At 36.1% G+C, this 21,189-nt stretch overlaps 1 protein-coding gene and 1 long non-coding RNA gene across 2 annotated transcripts; both read right to left on the bottom strand.

The window, feature by feature from the left end:
• Positions 1-1,010: 1,010 nt before the first annotated feature.
• Positions 1,011-3,159, bottom strand: LOC133876041 (uncharacterized). Its single transcript, XR_009901519.1, has 2 exons — positions 2,346-3,159; positions 1,011-1,838 (listed from the first exon to the last, which is right to left on the bottom strand). It is a non-coding gene; the product is annotated as an uncharacterized LOC133876041 (long non-coding RNA).
• Positions 3,160-16,940: 13,781 nt separating this feature from the next.
• LOC133858637 (transcription termination factor MTEF1, chloroplastic) lies at positions 16,941-18,125 on the bottom strand. The gene has a single exon (XM_062294112.1). It carries the CDS (start codon positions 18,113-18,115, stop codon positions 17,126-17,128), a length of 990 nt encoding a protein of 329 aa, XP_062150096.1. The 5' UTR covers positions 18,116-18,125; the 3' UTR covers positions 16,941-17,125.
• Positions 18,126-21,189: the final 3,064 nt, after the last annotated feature.

The following is a 21,189-nucleotide window of genomic DNA, read 5'->3' as shown; positions in this document are numbered from 1 at the left end:
TTCCTGAAAAGGTGACCACCATATCCTTTTGAGGCCGGCAGATTAACCCTCTACTTCCTCAATAATTCATGTTGTTATAGTGACCCCATTACCCATTACCGTTTCATCCCAGCAGTGCGTCATCCCATTCATCATGCTATGATGATGTCACCTGCCCACGTGGCCTATCCGTTGTTCTTGTACCCTCTACCCTGTACATGAACAATATGGCAGGTTAGAGGTCACCTATGGCCTATTCAAAGAAACTGTTGGTATTATTGTCCATGGGAAACCCTCTCGACTCTAATGACATTAAACCCTCTATTTTCTGTGGAGTTTGATTGAAGACGTCAGTAAGATGCCATGTGGAGTCCGTTGGGTTTACGAGTGATCACGATTTTTTAAAATTCAGTTAAACATTTGATAAAATTGTAATTTAATCTTCAAAATCGTGTCATTTTTTTAAGACGCACTTCCTCGCTGCAAATTGAATTTCTAAAAAACCGCAATCGATCGACACACCCTTCAACATAACAATTCTTAGCAGAAAAGCACACCCTTTTCCACCTCCTAAAAAATAATGCAACAAGACTGATTTCGTACCCCGAGGCATGTAGTACTCTTCATCATGACTTAATTAGCCACATTGCAAGTAAATGAACAATAGTTAATAATACAACTAGTGTCAAGATTAGGAGGATCACAATCTCCTCGAGAAATGGCCTAGTTTGTCTGATCAAATCAACTGCTCTGCCAGTTGGGATGAATTCCTTACACAAATAAGGGTTGTTGTGGTGCAAAGCAAACGATGAATAAGAAATAAAAGAACTGGTTATCTTTTCTTTTCAACATTAAGAGAATTACAAAATTTGTATGATGAAAGAGGTGCATGTGCATGTTTATAACACCATTTACACATATGTATATGTTATATCCCTCACATTAGAAGGCATGAAAGCCAACATCATAAGAACAGCCAGAATCCCAATTGGAAGCAGCAGCAGCATGAATGGTGGGGGAGGCAATGGAGGAAGTATCAATGGAAGGATCAGCAAAGACGCCGTGAGGCACACGAGTAAAAGCAACGACTCTAAGCTGAAGTAACTTGCTGACAACAATCTTCTGCTGCTCCCTTTACCATGTGAAAGGGTGCGTTGGTATTCAATCTTCTTTCCTTGATGATGGGGATGATGGTATTCTATCTTCTCTTCAACCAAAGGGGTAGGAATCTTTCTTGCTCTCACATCCATAATGCAACTTGTAGAATGACTTCGCCAAAAAACCAAACCTTTCAACAGTCTTGTTATATCTGCTTCAGGAAGTTCAAAATTCATTAAAACTCTCTCCCAGCCACCCAATTCACAGCACCCCAGATCAAACTAAACCAATGCAAATTGCAATCACTGAGGCTTCCCACTATGGCTAAACTCAAGATATCTCCCAAGAGATGTCCAGACTTCAAGAACCTCTGAAACTCAAAGACACGAGATCGGATTTATGGTGCTGGTGCAAATGTGTATGCGAATTCTTGTAGTTTCTATATGCAATCAAACCTACGACTCACAGAACCCGCGAAGGTTGTTATCGTTCCACTTCAACAACCCAATGTGGTTCTTTTAGAAACTAAATGCTGCCTGGATCCCAATTCAGAACTTTCAGCTTCACAAACTAGAAATGCAAAATGGGTTCAAACTTGATCTTGCAACAAAGATTTGATTTTCAGTAACTCGTCTAAGAAAAAAAAAATTGTCCCAACTATCTTCGAATTCAGTCAATACCAAATGTTTCTAACTGCCCGCAAAATAATTACAACTTCAATTCAATGAGCAAACCATGAGACGTCGTCCCCAATAATCCAACTGTTTCGAACAATTTAAGGAAATCATGGAAAAACATTCAATCAGTCACAAGGAATTTCATTACATTCCACAAAATTAAAGAATCATATAAAGCTACAAACAACAAATCGAGCACATACATTTAACAGGATAGATTGAAAGTTCTGATCTGAAATTAAAACCACAATGGACCGCCACAATATGTATAGGCAATCGGATGAAAAAGCTATGCCCAAGTCAAACACATACTGTAGAGACTCAACAAAACATGTACAAAAAAACCTTGACTTCATTGAAAATGAAATTAGGGTCTCTCCAAGATTTAGATTCAAGTGACTCCCATGAAATTTTTGGGATTGGTTTGCAGTTAAAACCCAATAAATTAACGAAATAAAGGAAAAGGAAGAACACCCAGAAAAGAAATATAGCTGCTTTTTTTTTTTCGTTAGGGGATGAACAAGAGAAAAATCGAGAGAAAAATCAAGGAAAGATTTGGAAAAACAAAACATAGAGTCATAAGGTTAATACCAGTGATGTTGATAAAGCTGATAAAGCCTTTGATGGCCGGTGTTGTACGAAGATTTCTGAATGAGGCAACAAGAAAGAAAGCCCCCCTTAAGCAGTCTTTGCATCTCAGCCCCTCAAAACTCTTCCCCCTTTTACAGATCCTGTGTGTTCAGTACAAAAGAATTCCTCATAATCATCAAAAGATTCAAAACAAACAAAAAGGAATAAAAAGGAGAGGTGGGTTTTGTGCTATCTTTCAAAAGATTGTATGGAAGTTATAGGAAGAAGAAATGGGGGTGGGGAAAAATGGAATTGGCACCTCCTCCTTTTGATGAGTTTTGGGTTGTTTACACTGTATTTGAATTGTCATTATTATCACTATTGTTATTATCTAGAGAGAGAGAAATGGTTGGGTTCAGTGAATTCCAAATACAAGTGGGGTTGCTGACATGCAAGTTGCTGGTTTTAGAAACAGAGGGCCTTGTGTCCCCCAAGGTTCTTCACCCCTGGACTCTCTCTCTCTCTCTAGGATATGTCTCTTTCTCTCTCTCTCTGGAAATTTATGTGTCCATCTAGAAAAGCCTAACACCAGCATCAACTTTATTAATTATGCTTGTTTATCCACGTTAAGGGCCCCATTTGCAAGTTTTATTCAAAGGTGAAATCATTTCAATGAATTTCACACTTCATTAGGGATGGGTTTCCTGCCCTGTTTTGGAATAACTTCTCACTTCTGGTCTCCGATCAACATTGACTTCATGGATCAATTTCACTTCAGAAATGCTTATTACATTACATATGCCATTCCTCCATTTTTTTTTCTTTTCTTATTACGCTAACATGACAGAGTTTAGCAGTCATTCAACCCTTTTATAAGCTTTTATAAAAAAAAAAAAAATATTTAATGACTACTAGGCATGCCAGCATAGTATGATAAATACTTGGTTTCTAACCTTATCTTCTCACTATTTCACCTTGCCATGTAGCAATCCAATCAACTTTTGTTTTTATTTTTTTAAAAAAATGGCTAATCCGAAGATAAATTGACATGACCACATTAGCCTATTGAGTTATTGTTGAAATGTTTGTGTGCAATAGAACATTATTTTTATTTATTTTATATTTTACTTACATCAAAGGTTGATTGTCATTGCCATGCCGCCATCACCAGAGTGCATTATACCTATTTTATGATTTTAAAACAAACAAAACATGCATTGTCATTTAATTTGTCTACTAGTTGAAGGTCTCATGAGTCATGACCCTCATCCATCCAATAGCGTGGCGGAGTTAGCATTTTATATTTCTAATGATTACATATTTTGTATCCATTTCACATATTATTATTATTATTATTATTATTTTAGAAAAAATCATATTTAGTCTTTAGGTTTTCAATTTCAAGAATATGATTCTTAAGTTTTCTCCAAATTTAAAATAGGTCCGTCTATCACTTTACCGTTAAAGTTAACGGTTTGTCCACATGTCAATACCACAATGCAATGAAACATTAGCAAGTGCCAAGTCATTCATAAAAAATTAAAAAAAAAAACACAAAAACACAAAAACTAATCGATCTAACCGTGAAACTTCAAACAACACAAAATATGAGAACCTATAGAGCAACCGACAATAACATTTTTTTTTTTTTTTTTCATGAATGATTTGGCACTTGCTAACATGGACGCTAGGGTGTCAAATGAGATAGATTTGACACGTTAATTTTGACGATAAAGTGATAATGAGATCTATTTAAAATTTGGGCAAAACCTAAGAGTTGTATTCTTGAAATTGAAAACTTAAAGATTAAATCCAAATCAGATAAAAACTTAGGAACTAGATATAATTTTTTCCCTTTTTTTTTTTTTATCAAAATTTTAGAGTTATTAGGGTTTTTTGGGAAAGAAAAAAAAATTGGAGGTATTAAGAGGTCTTTTTCAGCTTTTTGTGGAGTACTTAGAGAAATTTTTTTTTGTCCATTTTTTTTTAAAAAATGTTAGGAGGATTTTTCAGACTTTTTAAAAGGATATTTTAAAGTTTTGGGACTGTAGAAGTTTGTTTGTTTGTTTATTTTTTTCTTTTTTTGAGTGAGAATAAAGGGATCTTATCACAATATTTTTGGATGCCATAGCCTTTTTAACACGTTTCTTCATATTTGACATTTAAATTTGTAAAATTGAAAATTTGGGTCTTTTAACACGTTTCTTGATATATATTAATTCATAATTTGAATTTGTCAAGTCAGAGGGGTTCCATCATATTTTTCCATACTTTTGACATTCATAATTCTTGTCATTTTTTCTTTTTTCGTTTTTTACCGAGAGGAACGCTATAACATCTTCTGGTGTTATCCTAAAATGACATAGATGTAATTTTTTAATTACATTTATGCCATTCCAGGAGAACACTAGGAGAATACTAGAAGATGTTCTAACATTTCTCTTTTACCAAACCCTAGCCCACCTCCCCACTCACTCTTCAATATGTTTAAAGATAACGATTTTCCGAATATTTAAAAATAATTTAATAAGTGGACAAAGTAATTACATTTTCAGGAACAAATGCATTAGAAGTATCATAAGACAAAATCATAGATTGAGTTGTTTTTAAGAAGATAAATTTTCTACAAATTGAGTTGTATGGATTCCTTTAACATGATTTCTAAAAGCATGTCATATGTCTATTGAAATGAAATTTCTCTCCAAAATGAAATGTCCTTCCATTTAATACTCGGGTTGTAATGTCTCTCTTTCGTGACCCAAAATGAAAAAAGAGAAAGGAAAAAAAAAGTTAATCAATTTAATTTATTTATTTATTTTTTGAAAAATAACAAGCCACTATTGTAAGTAGGGCATCTTAAGTGATACCATCGGTGGTGGTTTAATGGCATCAAAGAAATATTTAAAGTGGTTGGGCATATACTAGGATAAGTGTTCGGCTTCCGAAATGTGAATTCTCAATCTTATTAGTATTAACCGCCTTGAGTCCTACAGATGCCCTAATAAGACTGGTTCAGACTATGGCTCAGTCAGATTTAAGAAAGTGCTTGCAATTCCCACCATCTTCATGTGCGGCTTCCATCGAATATGTGCTATTAAAATCACGCTCAGATAAAGTAGTTACATTTTGTCTCTCCTGCTGCCTTTTTATTTTAATAGAAAAAAAGGGCATCTTAAATGACGGGATGAAATATAAGATTTGAGGAAAAAAACAAAAAAGAAAAAGAAAGGGTGGGGGTTGTTCAAAATGATAGCACATCGTGGATGTGAAGTGTGGTGTATAAAAAAAAATATAGATAATGCCAAATGGACAAATAATAAATAATAAAAAAGGGTTATATTTTATGTAGCCTATTATAGCATGCATGGATCTCCATGACATAAACATACAGCATGTGCATGTCAAGTGGATTCATTGCATCTTGTCTAAACTTGAAGCCAATGCATCCTCTGACTTCTGGTTGTGCAGGCAACTTGTAATTCCTTCCTCGTACATATATCATCCACTATGACAAGTAATGATATTAATATTATTTTATATTTTATATATTTGGCATTAAAAGTATGGGCCGTGTTTGGCAAGTTGCTTGTCATGTCAGAATAATACTTTTCTATTATTCAATTACTTTTTTTTTTACTCACTTTTTCATGTTTTTCAATAGCAATTAACATAAAAACATTTACACTTTTTTCACTTTTTATTTTACAACAATAATTATTTTTTTTATTATTTAAATAAAAATTCATTAAAATACAAATTTTTTTTTTTTTTTTTTTTCATTTTTCTATATAAAACTTTTTACTTTATATCACGTCTCCTATTTTTTACGAATTTTAAAAAATAACAACCTTTTATTCCGGCATGAAAAGTCACTTACCAAATAAAACAAAGCCATGAAGGGCGGGCATGCACTGCCTTTTCCACACGCATTGGTCTCTTCACCTTATAAGCAAGGAAATTCAAATTCATGCATTCCAGCGACGGCAAAAGAAAATTCAGCAATGTCAGGTGCATGAATCAAGAGCCTCAGAAGCTTCATTCTGCCAACAACCCTTCCAAACATCTCCTTCCATGCAATGATGAAAGATTTCAAGACATATGCACAGGTGGTCGGTCGGCTGACCCTTTGAGAACTTCAGTACAAGTTTGAAAAAGAAACACCTCCTTTCTTCCTTTCTTTCTTTCTTTTTTATTTATTTATTTAATTTTTTTTAAAGACCGAATAACATTATCACATTAACTAAATAAGATGAAAGTTGAATGAAGATGTAGTATAATGTAGCGCTACACTTACTCTTAATGACAAAAGGATGCATTTATCTTATTACTCATTTGATGGAATGATAATTGGAGCTAAAAGAATTATATTGTTACGTGAATACGTAACGAACAAATCTTGTAAATTATGAGGAAACTAGATATTTTAGATTAAGAGGGAACCTAAACATTTTCAAATACAAAGCTTGAGATTAATTTTCTGTTTCTTTATTCATTCAACGACATCGTTTAAATAGAAGGAATACAAGATTTAGACTTGGAGTGACCTCCTTAATGACCTACTTGGAGATAACTCCTACACGATTTAGAGTTTCACCCTTTACACACAAATAAATGCATCGTAGTGCTACAACCCAACTGACTCTAACATTTAATCCTAATACCACACTGAGACTAATATTAAAAATAAAGCAAACTACAAGATTACAATATGTAATTAACTACATGACTACCATATGTAATTCAACTGCAACACTGACATATAGTAAAATTTAGGAATAGATACTAACTAAGTACTCCTAATGTAACATTGACTCACAACAAAAGTAGATACTGCGGCATGCTAATTCCTTGCACTTTATTACCATAACATATAACCTTAACCTAACCCATCACTTATTATCGGACTGATGTGATAATACCCATTAGTTATTGTTAAAAAAGAAAAAAAAAAAAAAAAGAAAAAGAAAAAAGAAAAAAAAAAGATCTAAGGACCGATAGACGTTACCACATTAACCTAGTGAAGGCGTAATATGTAGCATTACTCATTTCTCAAGACAACTTTAGCTTTTGGCAAATAAATAAATAGAATGACTTTCTTTTGTAACATCAAAAATGATATGGACTCTTCTCTCTATAACACCCCTCCCACTACCCAGAAGCACTAGATAAATTTTGGCCAAAATATTAAAAAAAAGAAAAAAAAAAAAAAGAAAAAAGGGAAAAGAAATACTACATAAATAATTATCTAACTAAAAGAAAAGAAAAGAAAAAGTCTATTGAATGGTTCCAATAGGTATAATCTCAAGTTAAGGTCCAAGTCCTCTATCACAAGTTACTCAACCATCTTATTTTATATTGGAAGATCTCTATGCAAATTTCGCACACCATTATGTTATGTTGGTTTATTTTAATTGGGTCATTCTATTTTGATAAAAACGCTTCTATATCAGGGAATTTTTATTACAATGATTTCCAAGTCAGGGACATTGATTTTCCAAAGGACTTCCAGAAGAATATTGCAGAATATATTTTACAATATGGTAAGGACTAATCAAAACAAGAATTTGCACAATATATCACTAAGAATGAAATATCTTGGTAAATGAAAGAATTTGGAAGATTTACAGCTCAGAAAGTCGGTTTTCCCTGTAGATCGTCCAGACGTTTAGTTGACAAAATCCGGACGTCCAAGTTAGAAACTCAGTGTCCAATCAAGGCCTGAATGCTATAGTAGACGATGGAGTCAGTAGCTCGTGGTCCGGACAACCCAGCGGACATTGAAGTCAATAAGTTCCCGTCAGCAAGGAGTCCGAACGATTATGTGGTGACTGTGGACGAAGGAACTACTTTATGCAACCTTTCGGACACTAGGGTTTCCAGGTCCAGACGTGTTTCCGAGTTTTGTGAAGCTTCAATTGCAAGTCTGAATGCCCAGAAGTAAGGTCCAGACGCTGCCTATGCAAATCTGAGATTGAGTAGAATTAAGATTTTTGTAGCCTATTTAATGAGGCTCATAGACTATGTATTTGTAAGAATTCCTTAACTGAATTCTCATTATACTAAGAGAGGGTGTTTAGGCAAATACTGTTAGATATGCTAGCTCTTTAAGAGTTTTTATTTGTGTGATTTGATCAACTTTTTGAAGTCTAGCTTAGAGATGAACTCTAAGCTAAATGAGTCCATTGAAAAATTCTTCGGACAAGAGGTCTGGTTGAAAGACGTTCACGTATAGGTACGTGTCAGAGTTAAATGTACGACTACTACATCAGGAGTATGTGAGTACGACTGCTTTGTAACTACATTTTTCTTCTGAATAGTGAATTTATTGGGTTTGGCTGCCTCAGAGTGGTTTTTCTCTTTGGTACAAAGTGTTTCCACTTCGTCACCAAAATATCTATGTTATTTACTTTCTGCATTTTATATTTTGGTTGATTGGTTGATCACACACACACATACAAAGGAGTCTTTATTTTTCAATTGGTATCAGAGAATATTCGCTCATGTGTTGATTAATTTCCTGAGTGGGATCCGTGACTCCTATTTTTATTATGTCTAATATTTGTTCTGTCAATTTGGATTCAATGGAAAAAGGGGAACTCCAGAGAGTGTGTCATGAATTGTTTAAAATTTTTGAAGAATTAAAAAGTTCAAGCATTGAACATCTGCAAAGACTTAAAGATTTTGAAATTGAAAAGAATTGTTTAATTGCTAAAATTAAATCTTTGGGAGATACTCTAATGAAATCAAATATTCCTCTGAAAAATTCTCCTCATTCTACCTTGAGTTTTGATAAAGTGAGTACATCTTCTTCACATGCTTTGCCTACTTGTAAAACTGTGTTTGTTATAGGGGTGCGCAGGACTCGTGGAAACCGATCCGACCCGCACTGACCCGCCCCGTGAAACATCGGATTTTCAGGTTTTATCGCGGGTATGGGTCCAAAAACAAGGGATCCGCATGGGGCGGGGCGGGTTGCGGGTCCCGGTTTTTAAAAAAACCGGGGACCCGCCCCGCCCCACCCCGTGTAAAGAAAGAAGTAAAAAAATTAAACCCTATCCCCTTTAACTCTAGCTCCGCAGCACCCACCCCCTTCATTTTTTCCGTTTATTTCCTTCTAGTGCCATAGCCGTTCCTCTTCCTCTGATGAGCCTTCTCTTCATTTTTCTAAGCTTTCTAGTCTTTTCAAGTCTTCACGAGTCACAGGCTTTACAGCCTCCCCTTGCAGTTGGAGGAGGAGCTCTACTTCACAAACGCCTATGACTCTACGAGAGAAATATTTAGAGAGATCAGATGGGGAGTGGTTGCAATGATGGCTTGGACTTGTTTGTGAAGATCCTGACGATTAAGTTCACCAAGCTGTTCATCAAAGGAGAATTTATTGATTTCATTTCAAGTTTTCAATTTTCTCTCTTTCTAGTTAAATTACTTCATACATTAAGATTTTTTCACTCCAATATGATCCCCCATTTTTCTGGTTATATTACATAAATGCCCCACTCAGAAGGACTTGCCCCGTCAAACCCGCACCCCCGCCTTGCAATGTACTCGAACCTCTCGGTTTTCTCCTAAAAATTGCGGTTCACGGGTGCAAAACAAGCAACCCGTAGGGCTGCGGGGCAGGGGCAAAAAGGGTGGAAAACCGCCCCCCGCCCTGTGCCCACCCCTAGTTTGTTAAGCCTAGCATGTCTAAACATCAACCCATGTTATGTGCCTAGGAAAGATGAACCTGGTATTGAGAATCAAGTGAAAGCCTTATGTGATCAAATCATTGCAGAAAGAGACAATCACTAACAAACTAAGTTAAAGAAAAAGTGTTGTGACTTAGGGGGAATGTATCATATGAGGGTGGCTAGGCCCTAGTAAGATAAGGCTTGAGTTTTGACTAATTTAACAATATTTTTCTCTTTATAGAAAATTCAGTTGTTTTTAATCTTATTAGTGAAAATATGCCTTATTGAACAAGCTTTCACACACGACACGCATAACATGAGTTGAGTAAATTTTTTAATTTCATATCTGGAGAGAAATTTTTGCTCATAAATTACTCATCTCTCTTGTATATGTTTGGATTTGTTTGAACTGTTTCATAACTATTTATCCATTTTATATACATACGTGTTCTAACTCTATGTGTGAAAGAATCACTCTGCATGTCTTTCTTCTCTTTTTCAAAAAGCTGTGGGAGGATTAAAGTGACGTGTCACTTTTTTATCAGTAGTTTTTGATATTTTTTTATGACTGGGCTACTTTCATGAACAATTCTTTGTTTATTGTTTATGACTTTTAAACCTTATGGTTTATTTATTATTATTATTATTATTATTTTTTGGCTTTATTACTCTATTTACCATTTGTCCTGTTGAGACGAAAAGGGGGAGTAATTTTTATTTATTTATTTTTTTTGCTGTAAGTCGTTTTTGTCCTAGAATGACCAAAGGGGGAGTTTGTTGGCTTATTTTAACTGGCTCATTCTGTTTTGACAAAAACACTTCCATATTGAGGAATTTCCATTACAAGGATTTCCATATCAGGGACACTGAATTTCCAAAGGACTTCTAGAAGAATATTATAGAAAATATTTTCCAATATGGAAATGATTGATCAAAACAAGAATTTGCACAATATATTACTAAGAAGGAAATATCATGGTGAATGAAAGAATCTAGAAGATTTACAGCTTAAAAAGTCAGTTTTCCCTACAGACTGTTTGGACACCTAGTTGACAAAGTCTGGATGCCCAAGTCAGAAAGTCAGCGTTCGATCAGGGTCCGAACGCCTGCAACAGACAGTGGAGTCAGTAGCTTGTGGTTTGGAAGAGGTCTGGACGGCCCAGCAGACGCTAAAGTCAATAAGTTCCTGTCAGCAAGGAGTCCGAACGATTATGCAGTGACTGCGGACGAAGGAACTGCTTTATGCAACCGTCCGGACTCTAGGGTTTTCAAGTCCGGACGCGCTTCAAAGTTTTATGAAGTTCTAGTTGCAGATCCGAACGCTCAGAAGCAAGGTCCAGACGCTACCTATGCAAATCCGAGTTTGAGTAGAATTATGATTTATTTAGCGTATTTAGAGAGGCTTATAAGCTGTGTATTTGTAAGAATTACTTAGCTGAATTTTCATTGTGCTAAGAGATGGTGTTTATGCAGATACTGTTAGATATCCTAGCTCTCTTAGAGTTTTTATTTGTGTGATTTGATCAACCTTTTGAAGTATAGCTTAGAGAGGAGCTCTAAGCTAAAGGAGCCATTGAAGAACTCTTCAGACATGAGGTCTGGTTAAGAGGCGTTCACGTATAGGTACGTGTCAGAGTTAAATGTACGACTACTTCATCAGAGGTATGTGATTTCCTGGGTTTGGCTGCTCCAGAGTGATTTTTCTTTTTGATACAAAGAGTTTCCACTTCGTCACCAAATTTTTTGTGTTATTTACTTTCTGCATTTTATATTTTGGTTGATTGATTGATCACACACACAAACAAAGGGGTCTTTATTTTTCATGTTGGATTGCTACCCTCCTTTTAAAGCTGGTCAGCAGACCTTTCGTATGACTTATAATAGTTTAATATAACTTATAATACCCTCCTTCCAATATATTTTTTATGAGCCACTTTATTCCTCCAACATATGCATCAAAATAGAGCATCTCCATCCATTTTGCAATAATGAACTTTCACTGTATCACCTTTTAGTCCTTTTTTTAAAAAAAATAAAAAATAAAAAAATTATTTTCTCTCCCCTTTTTCCTTTCTCTCTCTCTCTCTCTCTCTCTCTCTCTCTCTCAATTTTCACAATAAAACATACATTGAAAAATAATATTTAAAGAAAATAGAGAGTGCGATTGATAATCTGTTGGAGCTTGCATTGAAAAACTAGTAGCAAAAATAGAAAAATAATAATATTTAAAGAAAATAGAGAGTGCGACCAATAATCTGTTGGAGCTTGCATTGAAAAATTAGTAGCAAAAATAGAAAAATGTATATTTTGAGTAACTAAAATAATCATTACCGGTGGAAATGCTCGGTTTACAAGGGTGCCAACCACTGTGCTCATAATTTAGTATATTTGATTGCTTTAATAAGGTCTTTTTGGTAGCATTTTTTCTTGTATTTTTGCTTAGCTGGATCTTCCCCTTATTGTGGGAATGATTCCCTTGCAGTTTCTTTTCCTTCTTCTCATTTATTTATATATAAAAAAAGGGTTTGGTGTCTAGAAAAATGCAGTGGTTTCCTAACATTTTTTGAGATAAGCAAAGTACTGATAATAATTCCTCGTGTGAAACATTGACCTTTTTTTTTTTTTTTTTTGAACACAGTGCCATCTTCTTCCATTTCATTCCTTAGAAAAACTCCCCAAAGGGGTACATAACCAGAGAAGAAGCAAACAATATAGGCAGGGCACTAGAAACAAATACAGCGCCCAAAGGCGAGAAACAGAGCCTGAAGGCTATAGGAGTGAACAGAAATAAAGAATCTCTACCCACAAAACCAGAAAAAACCTGGTCTGAAGCAGCTACCAAACGGTAGACTGTGAATACAAGAAGGAATATACAACAAAACACAAACAGAAACCCAGAATGCAAACACCGGCAAGAAACGACTGTCGGAGACGGCGCGTGTAAAACACGCTCCTTCGCCAGGAACCTTCCTAGCGACAGACGACTTCCACAAGCTGAGATCGGTACCTTCCGAGACCGGAGAAAATAGTTGTAGCCCACACACGCATAAAGCAGAAGAACTAAAACACCGGCGCGTGCGGGTCACAACCGACCAAAGACGAACTGCACGGCCTCGAAAAATAACCATCCTGACCAGAAAAGGCCGGCCACCGCACTTGGAAAGTTCTTGTTGGAGAAAAACCAGTCGAGGCTAACAGATCTGACGTTGAACATAACTCCACCGGAAATCCTCCAACACCCACCGTTCTTCACGAGCCAACACCTGAAAATCACTGCTTGCAACAAGAAAACTACAGAAAAAAGAAAAAAACCCAACAACCTTCACCGGTTCAATCACCGGAAAGAACAAAACTCCTACAGCCAAAAGGCTAGGAGACAAAAACACCCTTGCCCTAACGGCTAGGGGGAAACACCAGCACCAGGAGGGGGAGGCGTGGAGCCTCCCCCCCGGCGAACGGAGCTCACAGAGTTTTCTCTCTCTCTAGAAATTTCAGACCTTCTCTCTCTAGAAAGAAATTGGAAGCTCCAGCCATTGACCTTTTGTATGTTGGATTGCTGGTGTAAAATTAACCAAAGTCTCACTCTTAAATCTGAATTTACAACCTACAGCCTATGTGAACATTTGCTATGTGAGAGTATTGGGCTCATTAATAAAATACATTAATTTTGATTATGACTAATCCATCTGGTATGAGTCATCAACACTTTGGCACCAAAAGAATTAGTAAGTTCTGCCTATATTTCCAAATTTTGTATTGATTTGAATTACGCAGCCAAAGGGCTAACTGACTAGTAGTGGCGGTGCGGTGGTTTCGGTTAGAGGTTGTTGAAATTACTTTCATTTGGCCATTTGGAGGTGTCCGAATCACCTTCAAATGGCTATGTGAATGACCTCAACCACTCTCATTTGGTCATTTTCTTTTGGCAAAATGGGAGTGGTTGGGCACCCATAATTTTTTGATCGTTTATTTTTTTTCTTTAATTTTTTTTTAAAAAATAATATGACGTGGTGTATGAGATATATGTTGCTTTCTAAGTGGAGTTGATGTGTTCCTCTGTTAAAATATTGGATAGGAATACCATCTCAATCTTTCAAATCAATATAAATATCATCTACGATATTTTCTAAAACCGAATGAATGGTCTATTTGATAAATGGCCTTACATGTGTACTAAAAAAAAAAAAAAAAAAAAACCTTTTAATATTGAAATCCTAGTTACTGTTTCGGAGAAACCTAAAATGTGGCCCTTTCACCCAAATTAACACTTCCACCAAAAGCAACCTTATTTAATGAGAAACCTTTTTGGGTGAGTAAAAATGACAGAGACTTTTTGTCATAGAGTAAAGAGTATCATATATGCAAGAAATCTGTTGAAGACTTGTTTATTATTTATTTTTTCTTGTTTGGAAAGAATAGAGGGGCCATGGAAATCCTATTTTAAGCAATGTTTGTGTGTTTGCAAAGGCTTGCCTGCTGGCCCAGTGGCCCATGTAGTTTCAGGGAAAATGTGACTTGCCCCAGGCAAACCCTTTTGAAGCACCTGAGTTGCACATGCTTTCACTGTACCCTCCGGACAGTGGCATATCCCATTGATTGGATTGTGGGATACAAACATATATTTTTATGCCAGCCTACCATTTCTAATATATTATATGATCAGAGGAGATTAGACACAAGATTTGATGTTCATCCTTTAACCACCCTATTATTCATATTTAATCTTTCTTTTGATGGATCCCATATATAATGTTTCTATCATAGATAATTTCCCATTCTACAAGTTAAATACAGTCCACACCTAGAAAGTGTAGTTTACCCAATCTAATATAGCCTAATACTCTGCAATTTTCCCCATGACCTTTTCCAATTTTCATATTTCCCTGCCTAGAAAAGCACAAATCTGAGAAACTTCAAACTATCACTACTTTCTCTTCTCTCTCTCTCTCTCTCTCTCTCTCTCTCTCTCTGTTGCTGTACTTAATTTTAGAAGTCCTTTTAGAGTATCGTTATCAAAATGATGCCAGGAAAAAGTTTTTTTTTTTTTTAGGCTACCTGTTTGGCTATTCATGAGCTTCCCCTCTATTTTATGCTCAAAAGGCATGAACCTCATCAGGATCTAAACCTTCTCAGTTGCTAATAAACCACAATCCTCATCAAAAAAGAGCCCCATTTTCACGGTTTAATAACTTTCAACACAGACACGCGCCTACATGCACAAGCACGCACTCAAAGCCACCACACAAACCGCATGATATTAACCCCAATACATTTATCAAGAAAGCCTTATGAAGCTTCAATGGTCTACCATATTCACCGGGAGAAATGCTACGTCCGCTTTCAAGTGTACACTCTCAAGTGCATACTCTCAGACGTAGCAATAAAAATTACCATTGGATCTAAAAACCAATGGTGATCCATCTAAAATTTAATGTTGATATTTACTGTTATGTCAAAGAATGTGCACTTGAGAGTGTATGTAACATTTCTCTATTCACCAGAAGCAATACCCTTACATCCTCGAAACCCTAAAATTTCCATAAAACGCCTTGTTGCCAATACTGCAAAGTATTTACTACAGCAAAGCTCATTTATCTTTTATCTTTCTCTTTTTGCTGAGGGAAGAAAAAGGAAGATTTAGCTACCAGAAAGTATCATCTGCAGACAGCAGTAACATCATTTGGAAAGCACATACATTAAAAATCTTCACCTTGCTCTATACCACCATCAGCTTACAAGTTACAACTTGTCAACTACCTTTTCAGAAACAAATTGGAAACTTCAACATCTGCATACTAAAGGCATTGGGTTTTGTATCCCCCTACTCCCAGGGGTTTTTCACCTTCAGCCTTCTTATTTTTTACTCTATACACCAAACTATTAATGATAAGTACAGGTTCAGCTCTGGTTCTTTGGTTCATATTATCATATAAGATCCTTTACTGTGATTGACCACATGAATTAATTTCAAGTCAAGACTTAAGATCATGTAAAATGCCAATATTGATTGAGCAGCTATGAAATTTCAAAGTGTATATAGGATGAAATTTCAGTTCACTTCAGCCAAAGTGCACTACATTCAATAATTACTTGCCCCCCCACCCCAAAAAAAGAAAAAAAGAAAAAAAAAATATATATATATATTTTAAAAGGCCACTATCTCATCAAAACAGACAAGGAAGTTTGATAATAATATCACACTGTTGAGTATTGATAAACCAATCAATATCCCAACTAAGCTGCAATGCATAAATATTATAATGCCAATGTATACTATAGCTATACAGTAGAATGCATTGAAAGTACTGAACAATATTGCTATAAATTTTATAGCTTTTCCAACATTAGGGGGAAATCTGAAAGGGGATTGGAAAAAAAACAAGGACAGGAATAGGGAATTAGGTGTCTTGGACTTTTGGCACTAATGTCTCTTCTGTAAAAGATGTAAGCAGGTATAAACATTGATAAACATATTGGCATTCCAGGAAAGCAAGAAAAAGAAAATTTTACACCTTACCTAAACTACGGAGCTGCTCTTATGATGGATTTTATGTCTAAAACCGTGCAAGGCAGTCAAACCCCAGGGAAATTTTTTTCTCTATAACCCAAAACCTACTAATCACCACAAACAATATAAAGAACTATACAAGTGGTCACTAGATATATACAAGCACTAATCATTGTCTCTTCTGACGCACGTTTGCATACACACAAGCACTCATATAGTCATATATGAGAAAGGAAGAACACAAGGATTTTCTACAAAGCAGTGAACTTTGAGCATTATATTGTAGTGGTTTCTCAAGTCATCTTGCCTATTTGATTTACCCATCAGGTGTTATCAGGTAAATTCTACATGCCCACATTGCAATCTTTCCACAAAAACAAGAAAAGCAGCTACTAATACAGGAACCAAAATTTCTATTCAACTATATCATAAAAAATATAAATGAAATTGGAAATTTTATTATAGGAGATAAAACAGTATACAGCGCTGTGGCTTCAATGTACATTAAACGATGTAAAACTAACAAGAATTTCTGCAACTCAATCTCTTCTCACCATACCATGGAGCTTGTTCCTCGACATTCTAAGCATGTAAAAAACAAGCCAAAAATCCTTCGCTTCCTATCAACCCCCCTGTCTTATCAATCCCGCAAACTCTTCATCAGTGCTCTTAAGCATCAGTGGCAAAGGGACTTCCACGCCACTCTGCAAGACTTTGATGTGCCTAGGCTTTATCCTCTTCTCTAAACTAAATGCAAAATACTGAGGGAATTCCTTCAACTCCTCCAACTTCCTCTCCATCACCCCAGAAAAGTACTCAAATTTTGGCTTAAAATTATTCTCGATACTGAATGTCAGCAGGGATGGGGACCTTAAAGCCATCCCCACAGCCTCATCCCTGGAAAGCCCCAAACTTTCCAAATACTTCAGCTTGGGAATCAGCGTGATCTCTACACTAGAAACCAACAAGACCGAGTCATTGTAAGCCAAGGCCTCCAAGTTCTTGAACCCAAGTCTCTGAAGGTAAAAAAAAGCTGGTTTGAGCTGGTTGCTTGCACTAGAAGCAAGTAATCTTGGGCATTTGTTGATGACCCTTCTAAAGCTATGATCTGGGACTCCAAGGTATTGTGAGAGAAAGTTGAAAATTGGGTTAAGGTCAGTTTTGATGTCGGAGGTGAGAATTTTGGGGCACATGCCAAAGATTCTAGGCAAGTCCTTTTGGCGAATGCCTTTGGATTGGAGGAAGGAGATGATGGAGTGGATGGATTCGAGGGTGGCTGCGTGTAGAGAAGGGTTTTGGGAGAGGGCTCTACCCGAGTCAACACCCATAATTTCAAGGCAGAGGATTTTCTCTTTGATTTGGAGGGAGAGGTTTTCATGGGTTGTAGTGTAGAGTGGGTGGTTTTGGAGGACGCTTTTGGGTTTTGCTGCCAAGGTGGTCTGCGATTGCTGGCAATTCAGTGGGGGAGACGATGGTTTCTGAGGAGAGAAGCAGAGGAAGGCATGCAATGCTGTTGCTCCTGAAGCAGGCATGGCGTGCACTGCAGACTGCAGTAGTGCGAACAAGTGTGGGAGAGAGAGAGAGAGAGACTCTTGGCCCTTGGCAAATGTCATCCGTTTTCATTTGCTTGTGGTGGTGACACGTGGTAGATTGCTTGAAAATGATTGGCTGAGATTGGATTTTCAAAGATTGTTGCTGTGAATTATGAAGGGGATCCTCATAATTCAAAATGGACATTTCTTGTTGTGGTTTCTTTTTGACAATTTTAGTGGACAATGTTTAGGCTTTGGGGCTTGATTTGGATCAAATTCTCTAAACGATGGCAAGGATAGTTCTCTCCATTCTTTTACTTCTTTTACTTTCCAAAAGAAGATAAATAAGAACAGGAGGAACTTGTTAAAGTTTCTGTTTTTCTTATAAGAAAGAAAACGAAAGAGAGCAACAACCATTGGGATGCAATAGTGGACTAGATCCAATGATTAGTATTTGTAATACTTTATTATTATATTGGAAAGATAAGCAGTCTACATATAATAGGTGATTTGTAAAGACACTCATAAATACTAAGTTTTATATTATTTATTTATTATGTGAAACTCGACTTTATAAATGATTTTAGGGGAAAGTACACTTTATCCCCCTGATGTATCCACCCATTGGCAATTTGACGCCCAATGTTCAATTTTTGGTAGATGACCCCCCTGAAGTTGTATTTGTGTGCCACCGTGGACCTTCCGTCCACATGCCCGTCATTTTAGACAGAAACAGTGTCACGTGCAGCGCACGGTCACGTTTAACACAGTTTCCATCCCCAAATTACCCCCGACATCATCTAACCCACTCAACCCAAATATCACTTATATTGTCGGACCATTGTGGGGACTTGTTGGCTTATTTCTTGTCTTCTCCCACACCGAAACAGACCGTAGGAGCTACAGAAATTAGGTTTCGAAGTCCTGCTATTGCCGATAATGCAACCGTCTGGACCGTCGGGGACTGCTACCTCAGAGTCGGATTCTTCAATGAGTTTGGCAACATTTGCAGTGAAGCCACTCTGTTATTGTGAGCGTTCGGCTTGTGTGTTAACCTCGTACACCGAAAAAAATTTTGGTAGAAGGTTTCGAAAATGCGAGAATTACAAGGTATAAGTCTAGCTAAAACTCTCATTAACTGTAAATTTATATGATGGGGATGTTGCAGATTTTCATTATTTTGAAAATTAGGGTTTAGGTTGTGCCCATTGTTAAAGTGGGAAGTGTTCATGACTTTTGGATTTAGAAAATTAAATCGCATTTATGGGTTTGCTTGATTTTGGAACAATGAAAGCAATTCTTTCATGAGTTTTTGTTTAAAAGAAACAAAAATTAAAATACGCACACAACCAATCTGCCGAATTATGGGAGGCTTGATGGAGATTCTTGGGAAATACTGAGTTGTTAATGAACTGTCTGAATCCACTGTTTTGTTAATGTAGGTATGAGGTTTTTGCATGAAATTGTGATCATTAATGCATAAGAATAGAGATGATTGAAAATGTAATTTCTTAGTAGTTGTAGTTGTTTAAAATGTAGTTTATTAAAATGGTCCTAACATTTTAAGTGCAGTTTTGTTTAACATTTTAAGTGCAATTTTATTCTAATTTATAGGTACATTTGGTGTTGTGGTTTGTTTTTAGGGTTGAGGGAATGTTCTTATTTTATTTACTGTTTTTTTTTTTTTTTTTTTTTTTTTTTTTTTTTTTTTTTGTGGGGAGTTTTATAGATAAATCGGGCATGTGGTTTTTGAGAATAGATTGATCCTAAAATGTGTCAATATGGAGAGAGGGTAGTAGGCCGTTTGAGGGAATGACATGTAAGTTTGATTCAAGAAGCCGACTGCTGTCGTACAATGGTTGAAATCGAAGTTGCAAAGTTTAAGGAGAAGATGGAGAGTGAAGCAGCTGAACAATGTCGTATAATGGTTGAAACTGAAGTTGCAAAGGCGGAGGCAAAGATGGAGATTGAAAATGCCGCCCTTCGTAAAGAAATCGAGATTGGGCAGATAAAGTATCAAGCAATGAAGAAAAATTATAGGACAATAATTCTATGTACATGGATATTGATCGTGGCGTATCTTTTAATGCCAGGATCAACTTCAAAGGGTGCGTTTGAAGTTGGACGTGGTCTTATGTTGTTACCTTAAAGACAATGGCCTTTTGTTTTGTAATGTAGACCTTTTCGATGTAATGTATGCCATGTTATGTTGTAATGTAGGCCCCATTGTTATGTTGTAATGTAGGCCATTTTTTGTATGTGTATAGGGTTGATCTTTTGGACACAAATTTGTAACCTAAACACGAAGGGATGTATGTGATTTGGTAGTTGGTTATTTTTTGTATGTGCCCTAGAATTGTTGATCTTTTGGACACAAGTTTGTAACCTAAACATGAAGGGATGTATGTGATTTGGGATTTGGTAGTTGGTTATTTTTTGAATGTGGAAATAGATAGATAGATTGGACTTGAAAAGCTTTAAAAAATGGGCTTCACTTGTTACTATTTTACACATCACTTACCAAATGATAACGTTTATTAGCTATGGTTTGTTATCAACTTATCATACTTTCCCATTCTCAGGACACAAGCCATGTTTAGTCTGTCTCATCCCCAATGGCCATTGCATAAATGTGTGTTACAAGTAGGGCAGCGTTAAGGAGTCAGGCCATAGTCCCTTTTCATTTTTCTTGAACAAGAGAAATCTTGCATTATTGCAAGCAGTCATATGGAGGTAAATCATAGAATTAAGTAGAAGAATATCCATCTCCTAGTCTCAACATAGAGTTTCTTAGCCTCATCTAATCTTCCATATTTGTCATACCAGTCTGAGAACAAAACTATTGGTATCAAACACAATTGCATCACTCTTTTCACACAAATCAACAATGCACTACCCAAAAACAAATTGTACCTCTAAACACATAATTACATCGCACATAGAAATGGAAAAAAGATGCAACCCTACCTCCAACCTTATAATTATATTGCACATTTCATTGTCCACAAAACCCTGCAGTTTTTACCAACCCTACCTCCAAACACATATTTCATTGTCCAAAATAAAATATTACACCAAAAAAAGAAAAATAAATAGAACTAATCAATGCTTCCACTCTGGCCTTTTCTTATTCATCTTTGAGTCCATGATCTGTA

This window comes from Alnus glutinosa, chromosome 1 (assembly GCF_958979055.1).
Source record: "Alnus glutinosa chromosome 1, dhAlnGlut1.1, whole genome shotgun sequence".
Taxonomy (NCBI): Eukaryota; Viridiplantae; Streptophyta; class Magnoliopsida; order Fagales; family Betulaceae; genus Alnus; species Alnus glutinosa.
This window is presented reverse-complemented; position numbering and strand designations above follow the sequence as displayed.

Bases quoted from the DNA above. Each gene is read 5' to 3' on its own strand.
- LOC133858637 (XM_062294112.1), bottom strand. From the start codon at position 18,115: ATGACATTTGCCAAGGGCCAAGAGTCTCTCTCTCTCTCTCTCCCACAC.